At 34.8% G+C, this 16,700-nt stretch overlaps 2 protein-coding genes across 2 annotated transcripts in view; one reads left to right on the top strand and one right to left on the bottom strand.

Annotated features, from left to right (window-relative positions):
- Positions 1–9,880, bottom strand: part of LOC119765175 — a gene marked incomplete at its 5' end in the record, with an annotated part of 26,854 nt that extends 16,974 nt beyond the window's left edge. The window contains one exon of the mRNA XM_038248525.1: positions 9,258–9,880. Within this exon, the coding sequence (XP_038104453.1) occupies positions 9,258–9,880 (623 nt within the window). The remainder of the gene's footprint in view (positions 1–9,257) is intronic.
- Positions 9,674–16,700, top strand: part of LOC6051045 (paxillin) — a 16,346-nt gene continuing 9,319 nt past the window's right edge. Inside the window, exons 1-2 of the mRNA XM_038248524.1 lie at positions 9,674–9,884; positions 14,739–14,951. Of these exons, the coding sequence (XP_038104452.1) occupies positions 9,882–9,884; positions 14,739–14,951 (216 nt within the window). The 5' untranslated portion in view covers positions 9,674–9,881. The remainder of the gene's footprint in view (positions 9,885–14,738; positions 14,952–16,700) is intronic.

The following is a 16,700-nucleotide window of genomic DNA, read 5'->3' as shown; positions in this document are numbered from 1 at the left end:
TAATAACCGAATGAATCGAAATGGCGGTGGAGTTGCAATAGTTATCCACCGTAGTATGACTTATAGCACGTTACGTGACTTTAAGTTAAAAGTTATTGAAAGTTTGGGCATTGAACTTGAAACTTCTTTTGGGAAAATTATGATTGCAGCTGCATATTTGCCATTCCAATGCACTGGGAAAATAAAAATTATTTCAAAGGGGATTTGAATAAACTTACTCGGCATAGATCTCGATTTTTGATCATCGGTGATTTTAATGCCAAACACCAATCTTGGAATAATTCAAAAGTAAATTCCAATGGTAAAATTCTGTTCAGAGATTGCACTTCTGGTCTTTATTCGGTTTTATACCCGAATGGGCCAACTTGCTTTTCTTCTGTTAGAAATCCATCAACAATTGATTTGGTTTTGACAAATCAAAGTCAGTATTGTGGTCCTTTAGTGACTCATGCTGATTTTGATTCTGATCATCTTCCAGTAACTTTTTCACTTTCTCATGAAGCAGTTACCAGACCCAATAGTTCTGTGTTTAATTACCACAAAGCTAATTGGGACAGGTATCAGCATCATATTGAGAATAATTTAAATCATGATTTTGTTTTAGAAACCAAAGCTGATATTGATTCAGCCTTGGAATCTTTAACTAATGCAATTTTGGATGCTAGGAATATTGCTATTCCTAAAGTCCAAGTCAAATTTGATTCTCCCATTATTGATGACGATCTTCAGCTTCTGATTCGTCTGAAAAATGTTCGCCGAAGACAGTATCAACGTTCTCGTGATCCTGCACTGAAGCGAATTCAAAAGATTTGCAAAAGGTTATTGACCACAGATTCACTCTCCTGCGAAATGAAAAGTTCGCAAGAGATGTCGAACAAATTAAACCTTATTCCAAACCTTTTGGAAACTTTCAAAGGTTCTTAAGAAACCTCAAAACCCATCCCTTCTTTAAAAGATGGTGATAATATTCTATTAACTAATGGGAAAAAGCTCAAAACTTGCTCAGCAGTTTGAGAGTGCTCATAATTTCAACTTGAATGTTTTGAGTCCTATTGAAAATCAAATTTCAATAGAATTTCAGAATATTGTTGAACAAGAATTTTCATCAGATGAAGTTTTTAATACGGATCTGAATGAAATAAAATCTATTATCAAAAAATTTAAAAATATGAAAGCCCCTGGTGAGGATGGCATTTTTACATTTTAATTAAAAATTACCAGAAGCAACTTTAAGTTGCTTGGTCAAAATTTTCAACAAATGTTTTGATTTGGCATATTTTCCCAGTAGTTGGAAAAATGCCAAAGTAATTCCGATTTTGAAACCGGATAAAAATCCTGCTGAAGCCTCAAGCTATCGGCCCATTAGTTTGCTTTCATCTATTAGTAAATTATTCGAAAGAATAATTCTTAATAGAATGATGACGCACATTAATGAAAATTCAATTTTCGCTGATGAGCAGTTTGGATTTCGCCTTGGGCATTCAACTACTCATCAGTTGTTGAGAGTTTCAAATTTAATTCGAAGCAACAAATCTGAGGGCTATTCTACTGGCGCTGCTCTTCTAGACATAGAAAAAGCATTTGACAGTGTTTGGCATAAAGGTTTGATTGCGAAATTGAAAAGGTTTAATTTTCCGATTTATATCGTGAAAATTATTCAAAATTATTTGACGGATCGTACTCTGCAGGTATGTTATCAGAATAGCAAATCTGATCAACTACCTGTACGTGCTGGCGTCCCTCAAGGAAGCATTTTGGGTCCAATTTTATACAATATTTTTACTTCTGACTTGCCTGATTTGCCCCCAGGATGTCAGAAATCACTTTTTGCTGATGACACAAGCATCTCCGCCAAAGGCAGAAGCCTTCGTGTCATCACAAGAAGATTACAAAAAAGCTTGGATATTTTCAATTCTTATTTGAAAGAATGGAAAATTACTCCAAATGCTGCAAAACTCAACTTATTATTTTCCCTCACAAACCAAGGGCTGATTTTCTTAAACCAAAAAGTCATCACATTATAAAGATGAATGAGGTAAATTTAAAGTGGGAGGATCAAGTGAAATATCTTGGACTTGGTTTTGACAAAAACCTTACTTACAAGGATCACATTGAAAGTATCCAGGTTAAATGTAACAAATATATTAAATGTTTGTATCCACTTATAAACAGGAATTCTAGACTTTGTCTCAAGAATAAACTGTTAATTTATAAACAAATTTTCAGACCTGCCATGCTTTATGCTGTGCCGATCTGGACAAGCTGTTGCTTAACCAGGAAGAAAAACTTCAGAGGATTCAGAACAAAATTCTGAAAATGATTCTGAAACTTCCTCCTGGTTCAGCACCAGTGAACTTCATCAATTAGCCGAAGTTGACACTTTGGATGTTATGTCCAATAAGATAATTGATGCATTTCGACAAAAATCATTGCAGTCTTCAGCTGCATTGATCCGCTCTTTATATAGTTTATAAGTTAGTTTTAAGGTATCCCTTTTCCCTTTTGTACATGTAGGACCTCCTACATTTGAAATCACTGAATAGCGAAAGCTACAATATTTCATGAATAAATGAAAGTTGCTAGTATTTAAAATTGAGGTGAAAAGTCATCGTTTGTGATTGGACACTCAATAATATTTTAACTGAATGAATGTACATGGAAAAGAAATTTGAATAAATATAAATTAAAAAAAAAAAAAAAAATATTCACAACTAGTCAAAGATTTTTTCTAATTCTTATGTCAATATTTAAGCAAATAATGGTCCAAATTTTGATGTTAGAAAATAAACATTTGTAAAATGTCTTTTTTTATTTTGATTTTTTTTATTCAAAATTTCAATTTCCTGTTTGTTTTCTTAGCAATCAGATGTCCAATCTTCAATGTTTCTTTGACTTCTCACGGTCATTGGAAACGGTCGTGGATAGACCTAGAGGTTCCCAGTTGGAGTGAAAAAGTTCAATTTATAGAAAAATTATAGATACAAATTTTGTTTTTTATCAATTCTCCGCCATCTACTGTTTAAACATGCTCGCAATTTGTTTATTCGGTCGGAAAAATTCTTGAAAAAACTTTCATTTTTAATCACATGATTCTGGCTCGATGCCGCCATCATGCGACTGCGTGCTCCGTTTGTTTGTCAACAAAGCTGCAGCTGGAGGGTGAGACGAAGTGAGGGGAGGAAAGATTTTGACATGTTTATGCCCGCATCTGGCCCGCCGCCTATTTCGTCTGTCGTTGAGCCGAGTCCAGCTAGGAACTGATCGTACAATATTAAAAAAAAAACGTTACTTAATCTACCTTTAGGTGGTTGGTGCCTTCCTCACATTCATAAATAAAGACACATCCTCAAAAAAGTATATAAATAACACTTATTTTTTTATCAAATTATCTGAGATCCGGCCTCAAAAAAGTGTATCAAAAACACTAAAGTACTTATAACTTTTGATAGGGTTGTCAGTTCTTCAATCTTTTGGGCTTGTTCGAAAGGTCTTTTGATTACCTATCCAACGATAAGTCTCATGATACATCCGAACAAATTTTTCATCAAAATATTTGAGATCCGGCTTTAAAAAAGTCTATAAATAACACTTAATAATAGTAGTTCCCAATAAATAGAGAAACCCGAAACCAGGGATGGAATAATCGCAAAAAAATCATTTTCGCTTGCGAACTTTCTTCACCCGCGAAAGAGAGGGGAGACAAATCACGCAAAAGAAAATCGCTCCCGAACTTCTCCAATAAAATCAATCTGCTGATGATTTTTTGTGAATTTCCTTGTCAGCACCACTTAAAATCATTTATTTCATTTTGTTTACACACATTGCCCATCTACAAAATGTAACAAGTCATTTTTCGACGTGTGACGTTACACTTGCAAGTGTAGTAGTGAAAAAGATGTTCCGTCGAATAATCAAGATGATGATTTTTTTAGATTTATTTTACCGATCTTTCGTGCGCGAGAGAGGAGAGCCAAGCTCCTTTCGGATTTTTTCTCTTGATGAACGTCCAATGATTTTCTTTTGATGATGATTATTCCATCGCTGCCCGAAACACTTGGTTGTAAATCATGTATCGAGAGAATCAAAATTACGTGCCGAAAGCGTATCTAGGCGGTGTGTGATCATTTCTTTTGACCGTCCTGGAGTCATTTGGATGACACACAGGGATGATTTGTCTGTGTACACTTACTGAGGTTGCGACTCAGTACTTGTACACAGCCAAATTAGAAGGTTAAAAGACTTGATCACACACGTACGCTTTCTCATATGGCCCTTTCGCTGACTTAGTTTCCGTCCTTTTCCATCTTCTTCTAAGACACTAGTCATCTATCCACCTATCAGTTTCATTACTTTCTTCTAATTTGTGAGTTTAATTTCACCGAAAACTACCGATAAAAGCCCGTAATATAAATAACACTTAAGTGAACATAACTTTTGATGGGGTTGTCAGATCTTCAATCTTTTTAACGCGTTGGAAAGGTCTTTCAAATACCTTTCTAATAATACATAGCATGACGGGTTTTCTTACAAAAACCACCCTTTTTACAATCTTCCGGACTTTTGTTAAAATCGTTTTTTTAGTATAACTTTTGAAGTACTTTTCTAAACTTCATAATATTAACTAGGGTCTTGTGAGACTCCAAGACGGATCGAATGAGACCAAAACGGTTTAAATCTGTTCAGCCAGTCCGGAGATAATCGAGTGCATGTTTTTCGGTGCACGGACTCACATCCAGACACACGCACAGACATTTGTTCAGAATTTGATTCTGAGTCGATAGGTATACGTGAAGGTGGGTCTACGAGGTCAACTAAAGAAGTTCATTTTTCGAGTGATATTAAAGCCTTTCCTCATTGAGGTGAGGAAGGCAAAACAAAAAACTTAACAATTTTACTTAAAATCAAACATTATGTGGCCATATCTCGAAAACGGTACACTTCATCAAAACTTCTGTGAAGTACTTTTTTATTAGATATTAAATTTTACAATCAACACTCTGCCGTTCTACGCATAATTGTCCCATGTCAGTTTTGGACGATTTTGACTTTATGACATTTTTGAGTTTAGTTTGATGTGTACTTTAAGAAAAAAAAACAAAAAAACTGGTACTTTGTTCGCAAACTCATTAAAAACAACACCAAGTCTGTTTGTCCCATCGTTAAAGTTCTACGCATAATTGTCCCACCAAGTATTTTCTTACACGGAATCATAAGTTTTACTAAGCATTATGTCTTGTTTACCTGTTGTATAGCAAAAGAATCACAAATAAGGATGATAAACTGCTAACTGGGGTGATTAGGGACACATAGGGCGAATAGGAAACCACGGGACAATTATGCGTAGAAACACAGAAATCGGTCGAAAAATTTCAATCGCGTTTTTCTCAGTTGCACTTTTTTGAACATGGGACAATTATGCGTAGAACGGCAGCACTCCAGTAAAAAAATCGTTTGGGTGAGATTAATTTAAAAAAAATCTTGATTCGGCGGCTGAAATTTTGACCGTTATTATTTGAGGCCCAAAAGTTGCGGGTTTTTGTCCCCTAACACATTTCAAAGAGTAAAAATTGCTTAGCTTTTTTTTAGTCTCCATCAAAACCTTTGCATTTCACTGTATTTGTGCAAATTATTTCGCGACTTTTAAATTTGTATTTTTTGATTTAGAGAGATGGTTTTGTCCATACATTCCAAATTGTCAATTTTGCGGACTGGTCATACAAAATGGGTACATAGATGTATGATATAATAGATATAAAATCTGTATCATGACATGAGATTTTCTGACCGATTTGGTTTCTTGGCCTAAAATTGCAGAATATAATAAGGACTATAAAAAATAGTTACATTCTTAGAAAACTATCCCAAACACGTGTTTTTTTAATTTATATTTTATTTTAATTTTTTTTTCTTAAGCTAAATCAAAGTTGCAATCGAATTAAATTTAGTTTTGGTTTATAAGTTTCGAAAATTTGGACTTTTTTCTTTTTTTTTATTTGTAAAAACGTTTTGAAGGAAAGCCACCCCTGAAAAACATATTTTTAAAAAGCTGAGAAACTTTCTTACAATGTTTTTTCTGAGACTTTGAATATCGAACATAAAGTTTCTGACTCACAAAGAATACGAATCGATTAAAATGAGTTTTTTTTTTCTAAATTTCACCTAATAAGCCTGTAATATTCAACTGACGATATTTCTAAAACTATTTAATTGGTTGCTCAAAATGAAACTTTTGTGAAACATAAACTACAAAAATATTTGCAACGACCTTAAGCGTCACTTAGAAGAACTCAATTTCATCGTCCAATTTCCTCCAAAGTCTCAGAAAAAAATTGTAGAAAGTTTTCTCGACATTTCAAAAATATGTTTTTGGAGATGCATTTCGGTTATCAAGGTATTCCAAAATGCAAAAAAAAAACGAAAAGAAATCGAAAATATCGTACAAAACTGGCTATAAACTTGACAACGGTACATTTGATAAATTAGTAGTTTATGAAACTAGTTGCAAAAAGAGGATTTTTTCAGCACGAGTGGTACATTTATCAAACGAGGTTCATCGAGATGGATAAATACGACGAGTGCTGAAAAAATCAACTTTTGCAACGAGTTCCATACAACATTTTTTGCAATTCCGAAAAACAACTTTTTAGTGAAATTTTTATTCATATGGTCATAAAAAACGAAACTAAACGAAACTATTGGCACTACGCCCCCCGGGGCATGACCTTCCTCTAACGTGGGATTTCTGCTCCAGCGCCTCTGACGAGACAGGAGAAACCGGGACCGACGTTTTACTTCACCATCCGATAGAAGCTCAGTGGATAAGGCGGGAATCGAACCCGCGTCTCATAGCATCATCGGGATCGGCAGCCGAAGCCGCTACCCCTGCGCCACGAGACCCATGGTCATGGTCATGTATTTTGTCAATAAATCGTTTAACTAAAAAAAAAAATGTTGAAAAGTATTACTTTTCATAACAAGTGCTGAAATAGTAGTTTATGCAACAAGTTGCAAAAAGAGGTTTGTTTTGCAACGAGTTCCATACAACATTTTTTGCAATTCCAAAAAACACACACTGAGTGAAATTTTATGTCAAATGTTCATGTATTTTGTCAATAAATCGTTTAAATCAAAAAAATGTTGAAAAGTGTTACTTTTCGAAACAAGTGCTGAAAAGTTCAACTTTTCAGCACACATTTGAGTGCTGAAAAGTATAACTTTTCAGTATTTATTTTGAAAACTGTTGCTATTCGATTCTGTTATTTTTGGTACAGAAAAGTAGGCTATTTCGTCGTTCAAGAATGACAGGAAAAGTAAGTAGTTTCACGACGGAATTGCAAAAAATGTAATTTTTTAAGGGACAAGGGGTGTTTTTTACTAACATTTCCTATATTTTAAGTAAAAAGAAGCACTCAATTTTTTTTTTTTTGCAATTCCGTCTTGAAACTCCCTACTTTTCCTGTCATTCTCGCGTGACGAAACAGCCTACTTTTATCTACTAAAAAATAACAATAGAAACAATAGAATAGAAACACATTTCAAAACAAATGCTGAAAAGTTCTACTTTTCAGCACTGAAATGGATGCTGAAAAGTTGAACTTTTCAGCACTAGTTTTGAAAAGTAATACTTTTCAACATTTTTTTTTTATTTAAACGATTTATTGACAAAATACATGAACATTCGACTTATAATTTCACTCAATGGGTGTTTTTCAGAAATGCAAAAAATGTTGTATGGAACTCGTTGCAAACCTTGATTTTTTCAACACTTGTCGTATTTATCCAACTCGGTGAACCTCGTTGGATAAATGTACGACACGTGCTGAAAAAATCTTCGTTTTGCAATTTGTTGCATAAACTACTATTGTAGTGTCCCAGACTATTCTTCACGCATTTTTTTACAATTTAAATGACAATGGTGCCACTTTAAAGCAGAAAATAGGAAAAAAACTAGCAAAAAAAGTGACTTTAAAAACATGAGAAAAATAGAAAGGCAAAATGTAATGATAGGAGGTGGTAGAATAAGCCAAATACTATCAAAAACAAAGATAGATGCAAATTAAAATAATAAAAACAAAACAATAAAAACAAGAGAAGAAATGTTTTTTGTATAACAAAATTTGCTCAAGAACATCTCCTAAACAAGAGAAAAATAAAAATGTTGGAAGAAAAATTGGACAGTAGAGGGTTAATTTAAATTTGGGTTGCCAAATACGTTTGTTTTTGATTTTTCTTTTTTTTTATGCGTGATTTGAGGGGATTTAAAATTTGGACTTAAATATGAAATGAGGAAAATTATCTATTTGTAGACCTTTTCAAAAAAAATTCCTGAATTAAAATTTTTGATATTTTGTTTGTTGAAATGTTAAGAAAATTTCACAAAAATTTAAACTTTAAAATTGAAAATCGAACCGACAGTTTCTGAAATATTATCAGTTGAAAATTTCAGTCTAATTAGGTTACCATAAAAAAAACTTATTTTTATCGATTGGAATTAATTGTGAGACTGTATCGTAGAATGTAATTGTCCAATTTTCAAATTCTCAGAGAGAAAATTGTAGGAAATTTCTCAGCTTCACTGAAAAAACATTTTTTGGGTGCTTTTCTTTTGAGAAGTATTTTTAGAATGCACAATAAGAAAAGTAATTAAAAATATTTACCCAAAAAAGGCTATAACTTGAGAACGGTACATTTTATAGTACCTTTCGATTGCAAATTCAATTCGGTTCTTTTTTAAAACAAAAAACACCAATTTTGTTGTCCGTTTTTTCGACATTTTGAAATATTTTAATTTTTTAATTTATGTCTCCGGAACCAGGTTTTGTGCTATTATGCACTGTAATTCAAAAGTCACCTTTTTAGTTCCCTAAAATATATTTAAAAATTTGAACATTAAAAATACAAATTTCGGGAATTTAATTTTTAGTGATAAAAAGTTCAATAAAAAATCGGAAATATTCTCATCCCGTGAACCTATTTTAGTTTCGTGGATTTATCAAAAGCTGCCTGTTTAAGCTGTTTAAAATGGGGTGACATTGGTAACTAGGCGTCAATGTCAATTCATTTTTATTTAAAATTAGTTTTAATTGAAAAAATGTAAAGATGAATGCAAATATTAATAAATTAGGTCAATTTGTAAAAAAAATACAATAAGATTTTCTTTGAGAGTCTATTATTTGTACAATAAAATTATAATGATAATCATCAATATTTTTATAGAAGAAAGAAGATCAAACTTGTGTAGCAAAACTTCAACTCACCGTTTCTTTCGCTCCTCCAGCAAACTCCTCTGTCCCTTCGCTTTCCCAGCAACTTGGCCTTGACCCCCACCACCTCCATCCGAGGACAACCCTTCCAGAGCTTCCAAATTAGACAAACAACTCCCGTTTCCACCACAAAGTTCCAAATCAACCCCGCCACCCTCCTTCTTGCGGCCACCCGCACCGATCCCGGCCGAGATTTTCCCAGAATCGCTGCTCTGACTGTCACCCACACAGTCACGGGGACGCCGATTCGCATCAACACCTTGGACGGGGGTGGTCCCAGCACCAGTAGCAGAAGAATCGCGACTTTTCCGCGGCACTTTTCCTCCCTTTCCCCCGTTTGGTTGTAGTTTCCGCGCTGGGTGCGAAAAACACTTTTCCGCGGCCGTGGCGTGGTCAGTTGCATCCGTGACTTGGCCCGCTTCGGTTGTCGGTTGACGATTCTCTCCGGTCGTGGTAGTGTCAAAAGCGGCGGCGGCGACGGTTGCTTCTGCTGCTCCGTCGACGGATTCTCCGGGATTGGGCAGTTGTTGTCCGGTGGTTGTTGGGTTCTGGAAGTGAGGAGGAAAAAAAGAGTTTTTAGTGAAATAGTTTGGTGATCGATCGGAATAATTTGACAAAATGGTATGTGAACATATTAATGTTGAAGAAGATTTTATCCTTTAGATTCCTAAAGTCTACACGGATCAAAATTTGTAATAAGAATTCTATCACACAAAAAAGTAGGTTTTTTGTGTGAAAGACAAACATGTAAAAATGCGATGAATAATGGTTTGGTAGGTTACGATTATAAAAAAATTGTTATATTTTTTAGTGTTGCTGGCAAAAATCTTAAATTAATGAACATAGAAAAAGCTAAACACAGTTTAATAACAAGTCTATATTTCAAACAATAAATTAAACAAGTTTTGTTTTCAAATTAACAAAATTGGATGGAAAGTAAAATAAATATAAAATCTTACACTGGATTAAAAAAATACAAATAATGCATGGTTTTAAAACGTCTTCATTGCAAACGGTTTTAATTTGAAAACTTACAAGTGTATTTTTTTTTCATTTTTTTTATTTCTCTCTTTTTGAGCAATTTTTGTTCTACGAAAATTTTACTTCTAGTGTTTTCTGAGCTTTTTCATTAAATTTTAGTATTGTAAATGCATTTATCTTATAAAGCTTTTTTTGAATTGTTAGTTTCAGGACATTTTGCTTTATAATTTTTTGTGTGTTTTCACATTTTTTACTACACCCAGAACTGGACATCGGCATACGAGAGGATAAAGAGCACGATTCGGTAGTAAAATGGTACTGTGTGCAGACTGAGAGGATAAATCCCGAAACTACCGAGAGTACTTTACTCATGGGTTCATCTTCAAAAAAAGTTCATCTATCAAAAAAAAAAAAAAAGTTGCGGTACCGAGACTCGAACTCAAGACCTTCGGCAAATTTAACCGTGCCTTTGCCGTATGGGCCACCATGGTTCGGTGACTAAGTGTCGATCATTTGTCCATATAAGCCACTCAAAGGATGAACTGTTCCAATGAACGAATGAACGCGAGAGGACTATACTCTCGCAAAATAGCACTTTTCTCACGTTTCGTTTCGTGAGGACTATCCTCTCGTTCTTTAACTTTGGGTGTACCTTTAGCCTTTAAGTCGCAACAAAATATTTCATGACCTCATGACATAATCTGGAAAACTTTCCAGATTCTAATGCTTTTTAAAGATTAAAAATTGGTGAAAAAAACGATGTTTTGGCGATTTGTTAGATTGAAGAACGTTTAGGCGCGGGGTTGTTTCTAAAAGGTGTTTAAGAGTGTTGCTGTAGAAAAAATCACTGCTATTTTGTTTTACAAAATCGCCGATTGCTGTATTTCAACCATCAACAATGTCTACTTCAAGGCTGTCCAACCTACGGCCCGAGAGATAATTTCATCCGGCCCGCGACGCCTTTTGGAAATTGTTCAGTGATTGGCCTTCTAAAAAAAATACTAAGTTTAAAAAATATATAAAAATTAAATAACAACCAATAATTTTAACACTTGAATGAAAACGTTTAATTTTCGTAAAAATCTAAATGCTGACGAAACAAATTCTACATAAACATTGAAGCGTATTTGCAACGGCCTTGTTACTTATAAACAACGTTGTTTATTTCCGTTGGAATGAAATGTTCAAGCTTTGAAAAACATTCCCAGATTTTTTTTTCAGATAAAATTGAGGAAATTCGAAATTTAATTCATTTATGCTTCTTTATGAAGAAGGAATGCGCAGTAACTTTTTATCCAATAACTTTTGCCTTGTGTCCTTCATTTTTTTTGATCGATTTTTTTATTTGTATTAGTTCGAAAATTTCCCAATTCTAATTCAAAAATAAAAAAAAATTGAAATTGTTTTTGAAACAGTTTAGATTAAATTCGATCAGGTTTTTCATGGATTTACCAATTAGGGTTCGACGGGACCGTGGTGTAGGGGTCAGCGTGGTTGCCTCTCACCCAGTCGGCCTGGGTGCGATCCCAGACGGCCCCGGTGGCATTTTTCGAGACGCAATTTGTCTGATCACGCCTTCCGTCGGACGGAAGGTAATAGGGACGTGGCGTTACATCGTGCTGCCATCTGGTTTTTTTATGTGCAAGAGTGGAAAAGTGCTGAGTCATCGTCTAAAAATAGACGATCGGTCTGATGGCCGAGCGGGCTAAGGCGCCAGTCCTTATTGTAGGTGCTGGGTTTGAGTCTGTCGGATGCACCCCAGGTCTATTTAGATTGAAAATTGGAAACCTTCAGACAAATCTAAAATATTAAAAAGTTGGTCGTTGTTGATACCCGTGACAGACACGAACGACAAAACAAAGAGAAAAGAAAAAAGTATCTTTTTTTCGTAAAATTGCGATAACTCGTGATGTTTACAAGCAAACCCTTATGTTTATACATCTTTTTTTATTGTCTGCTCTAAACCTTTGTAGAACATTGTTACACTCTAAAACATAACTCTAAAAAGTTACGAAAAACACGAAATTTTGAAATGACAAATTTTGTTCTAAATTTAAAAATGACCCTTCTGGGTTAATATATATTCAAAAAGTACAATCAATTTTCCTTAAAATGACATGTTCCAATTTTTTTACATTTGAGTAATGAAAAATAGCAGAGTTTTTCAAACTCTTTTTGTTTTTTTTTTTTATGAAAATTACGGGTTTTCGGAATTTTGAGTACGACATTAAATCAAGTTTACAATTTTGCATAAAGTCCCTTTGACATCATGTTTCCTTTTCAGGCTGCGAATCATTAAAAAAAAACATGTGAATTTTTTGCATGTACAAAAAATGAAGGGTTCGTTCCGCCCCTCGGTTTTTCCAAAATTTCCATTTTTGGATATTTTAAACAATAAAAATGTGATAAAAATTAGTAGCCCGATGAAGGTTTTTCATGAAATTTGTGGTCATCAAAAATCTCTAAAACTATGGTAAGAAATAAAACGACTTCTATTTTTATGTAAATTGAAAACAAAATATCGTTTATAAGTTCTAGTCACAATAAGGTAAATTTTCACAAAAATTGTAATAGTTATTATTTTTAACCATTCATGAAAATATGTATGAAACGTAAAACATTCTTCTATTGTAAATCCTATTTTAAAAATTAAAAAAATTCTAGACCTGGTGCACAGTTTATACTAACAGACTATCGTAACCAATAAAACAACAAAAGATTACAAATTTCAAATTAAAAAAAGTATCAAACGAGTAATTGTCTCAAATTTCGTTTTCTCGATTTTTTTTGTTTTATGTTTTTTGATTTGTTGAATTATTGTGCAAGCAATCCTAATTTCAAATAATGCCTTTTTTTCATATGTTCCAGGGAAACTAAAAAAAAGAGAATTAAAGATAAAAACTGGTTTTTAAAAAAATGATATAGATGCTTGCTTGTTCTCAGCGTTATAGCTTTATAAGCTCCTATTTTTTGACTCGCGATATCACGGAAAATGTTGTTGTTGTAATAAGTTCTGTATTTCTGGCAGCTTTAACCTGTGCGGTCATTTGCTGCCCCAAGGAAATAGGTTCGATTTTTAACGTAAAAAAAAACAAATACAATTTTCAATTAAATGACCTTCAAATTTTAGATTTAGGAGTAACCTTTTGAAAAGGCTAAACACACTTATTTAGGATTTTATACCTATTTTATCTGGAAAGTCCTACACAACCTACAACTTTGCCGAAGACACCAAATGTACCATAAGAAATGCATGAAAAAAGTTTTATCCAAATCGAAGAATACAAAAGGACGAACAGGTGTCAATTTTTAATGCATAGAGTGTTTTACTGTTCTTTTTTAAACAACGTTAAAAATAAGGTTATGTTTTGAAATCATGTTCCTAATTAAGTTCATTTAAAATTTGCAAGAAATTAACACGTGAATTTAAATTGGCAAAAATGTGTTGCGATATTTGCCCAAAAACATCCGGAACAACTCCCCCAAAGACATATTAAAATGAAAAATTCGAAACTCATTGGTGTACAACCAAAATCATTACAAGGACCACTTCTCCGGTCCCTCCCTCCACAAAACAAACTGCCAAGAATGTGGTGCGGTTTGTCGGCCCAACCGGCAGCAGCAGCTGCCAGACACTTTGGCGGAACCACGCAAAATCTGGCCGACGACGTTTCGGTTATAAATCGGTTACATTTCCGGTGCTGAACTGTTTTGAGCAAAGGTGGGGTAAAATGGACAGGTTAACAAATTTCGGGGAAAATTGTCACACGTCGTTTGATTTAGTGCTACGATAATTATAGTTATTATTAGGCTATCAAATTCTTTTTTTTTTCTCTTCCTGAGTCCAAGTCAATAATTTTTCCAACTTTAAACCACAAATGCCCACCCAATCATAAATAACTCTATTTTTCTCCAGACAGAAAATTTACAACGCACGCCAACAAATTTTCGATCGAGTGTGCCGTGCGGAAAAATGCTAAAGCGCCAATATTAATCAAAACAAAGTGCCACTCTCTAGATCTGCTTGCACAAACCGTTCTCACGCAACCTCTTGAATGGGCGGGAAAATGTGAATAAATTTATGAATGTTTGGTGCGATTTCGCATTAGTACGCACCCCGTGAAAATCCGTGACTTTTAGCTCAAGTGGAGAACGCGATAAACTGTGGAAATTAGGGTGTTTGACGTTTTCGGAATTTATGACCCATCGTTGGACAACATTCATTCACAACTGAGGCATATACTCTGTGCAACAGGTGTCAAACATGACAGGTGGAATGTTTATGGTTATGTTTTTTCGATGGTAGAGCATGGAAACAAACGTCACAGACAATCTGACGTAAATCTTTTTAAATTTTTAACAAGCAAAAATGTAACTGTCAATTTGAATGAACTCACCACTATGATCTTGAATTCACCCCAACAAAACAAAAACAATTATCTAGAAATTCCAAATTTCGAAAATATTAACAACTCATCTTGCTTTTGTTCCCAGGCCACCTGCTTCGGCTGCAAGGAGGAGATCAAGGACAAGATGCTGGAGGCGCTGAACAAGTCCTGGCACCCGGAGCACTTTGCCTGCAAGGAGTGCAAGAAGCGCATCACCGAGAACAAGTTTCACGAGAGCAACGGCCAGCCGGTGTGCTCCAAGTGCTACGACTCCAAGGTGCAGGCCATCTGCGCCTCCTGCCGGAAGATGATCACCGAGGTGGGTTCAATCTTAAGTGTATATTAAGTTATTGTCACAGACAAGCAGAATTAAATCTCATTTAAAATCGCATAATTAGCTACTAAACGGTAAATTTGAACGAACGGAAATTCACCACGGTAATTTTAAATTCACCATGGTGAGTTTCAATTCAATAAAATTGATCGTTTATTTGCTGACTGACGGAAGATAGGAGAAATTTACTTTCCTTTGAAAGCGTCAAAACTATAATTCTCTTTTGAATAAATTTATATTCGATGAGAATGAAATTTAATTGTTGATGATAAATTTTGATATATTCAAATTATAAATTTAAAAAAAGTTTATGGCAGCTTTATTTTTAACAAAATAACCGCCTGTCGTCAGCTCAATTCCATCCATCTGACACAACTCTTTTAAATTTCTTGAACTTGAGGTCACTCCGGATGGTGATACTTTTTACTACGCTGTTTAGTAGGGGAATTAGAAACATAAATATTTACAACTTCTGACCCGCATCGCTACATGCATTCGGGACGGGGCACGGACATGGACACTTGGACAGCCGTCACCGATACACACGGTTGTGTATATTTTTAGTGGAATGTTTGTGTGTGCAATAATACACCGTCGTCGTCGTCGTCTTAGTCGTGACTTGGGGCTGCTGCGGAGATTCTATTTCTGGAATCGGGTGCGAAATGATCTCCAAGTTTTATTGCGGGGGAGGTGGTCGCTGCACACGGAACCCACTAACCTGTTGACGGCGGTGAAAATGACAAAAACAACAACAACCCAAAACAGACATCCCGCTGAACCGGGGGAAAGAACGTCAATCCGATTGTAGCATTTTTTGTTCCCCGTCCATCAAACGTCGATCGCACCTGGTTGACGCATGAGCTAACAAAAGGTGTTTGTTATGTTGTCAAAAAAATCTCAAAAATTGGAGGTCGTTTTACACATCACTCTCAAACCAATTTCTCAGATTGAAAAAAAAAATACTTTCAAAGATATTTATTAATAAGTTATTCACTATCATATGGTTGGGCAATAGGGTCCTAAAGCCCTTTGTTAATTTTTATGTACAACGGTTTAAAACATGATTAAACTGATTGCTTTTTGAGTGTCTTGCGAACCTTCGTGGTGAACGGACACTAGAGCTGCGGTATTTTTTACTACCTAAGCTCAGAGTTATTTCAAAACAAAATTCACAGTCTTTTTAAAGACTACCTGAGTTATTTTCCAAAATTCTAAACAGTCTTTTCAAGACTAACCCCGCCTGAAATTTTGTTGTATTTTACAAACGAAGCCATCTTTTAAGAGAACTTTGCTTGCAAAATGCGTCAAAACAAAGGTAAACGCAAATCTTCTGAAGATTTGGTCGTTACGTCGGTGAAGCGTTTGAACGCTAAACCGGCTAACGGAAACAGAAAAAGAAAACAGCCTCTTCTGAGGTCTGATTCTGATTCTGAATGTGAGGTCAATCCTCCAATTCCATTGACAAACAGTTTCGGTGTTTTATCCGAAACTGATGACAAGGAACCTTCTCCTCGTACTGAGCCTTCTGCCGTCGAGAAACGAGTAAAGGCTCCGCCAATTGTAGTGACTTCCGTCTCCGATTTGGCCAGCTTTCGAACGCAACTGAAGAATTGCAAGGAAACTTGCAATTTGAAGGTTTCGTTCCAGCTTGGTCGAAGAGGAGAATGTCGCTTGTTGACGGAATCTTTACAAGATCACCAAACTTTTGTTGGTTATTTGAAAAACCACAAACAC

This window comes from Culex quinquefasciatus, chromosome 1 (genome assembly GCF_015732765.1).
Source record: "Culex quinquefasciatus strain JHB chromosome 1, VPISU_Cqui_1.0_pri_paternal, whole genome shotgun sequence".
NCBI lineage: Eukaryota > Metazoa > Arthropoda > Insecta > Diptera > Culicidae > Culex > Culex quinquefasciatus.
The sequence above is the reverse complement of the archived record's forward strand: the minus strand, read 5'-3'. Positions and strand labels throughout refer to the sequence as shown.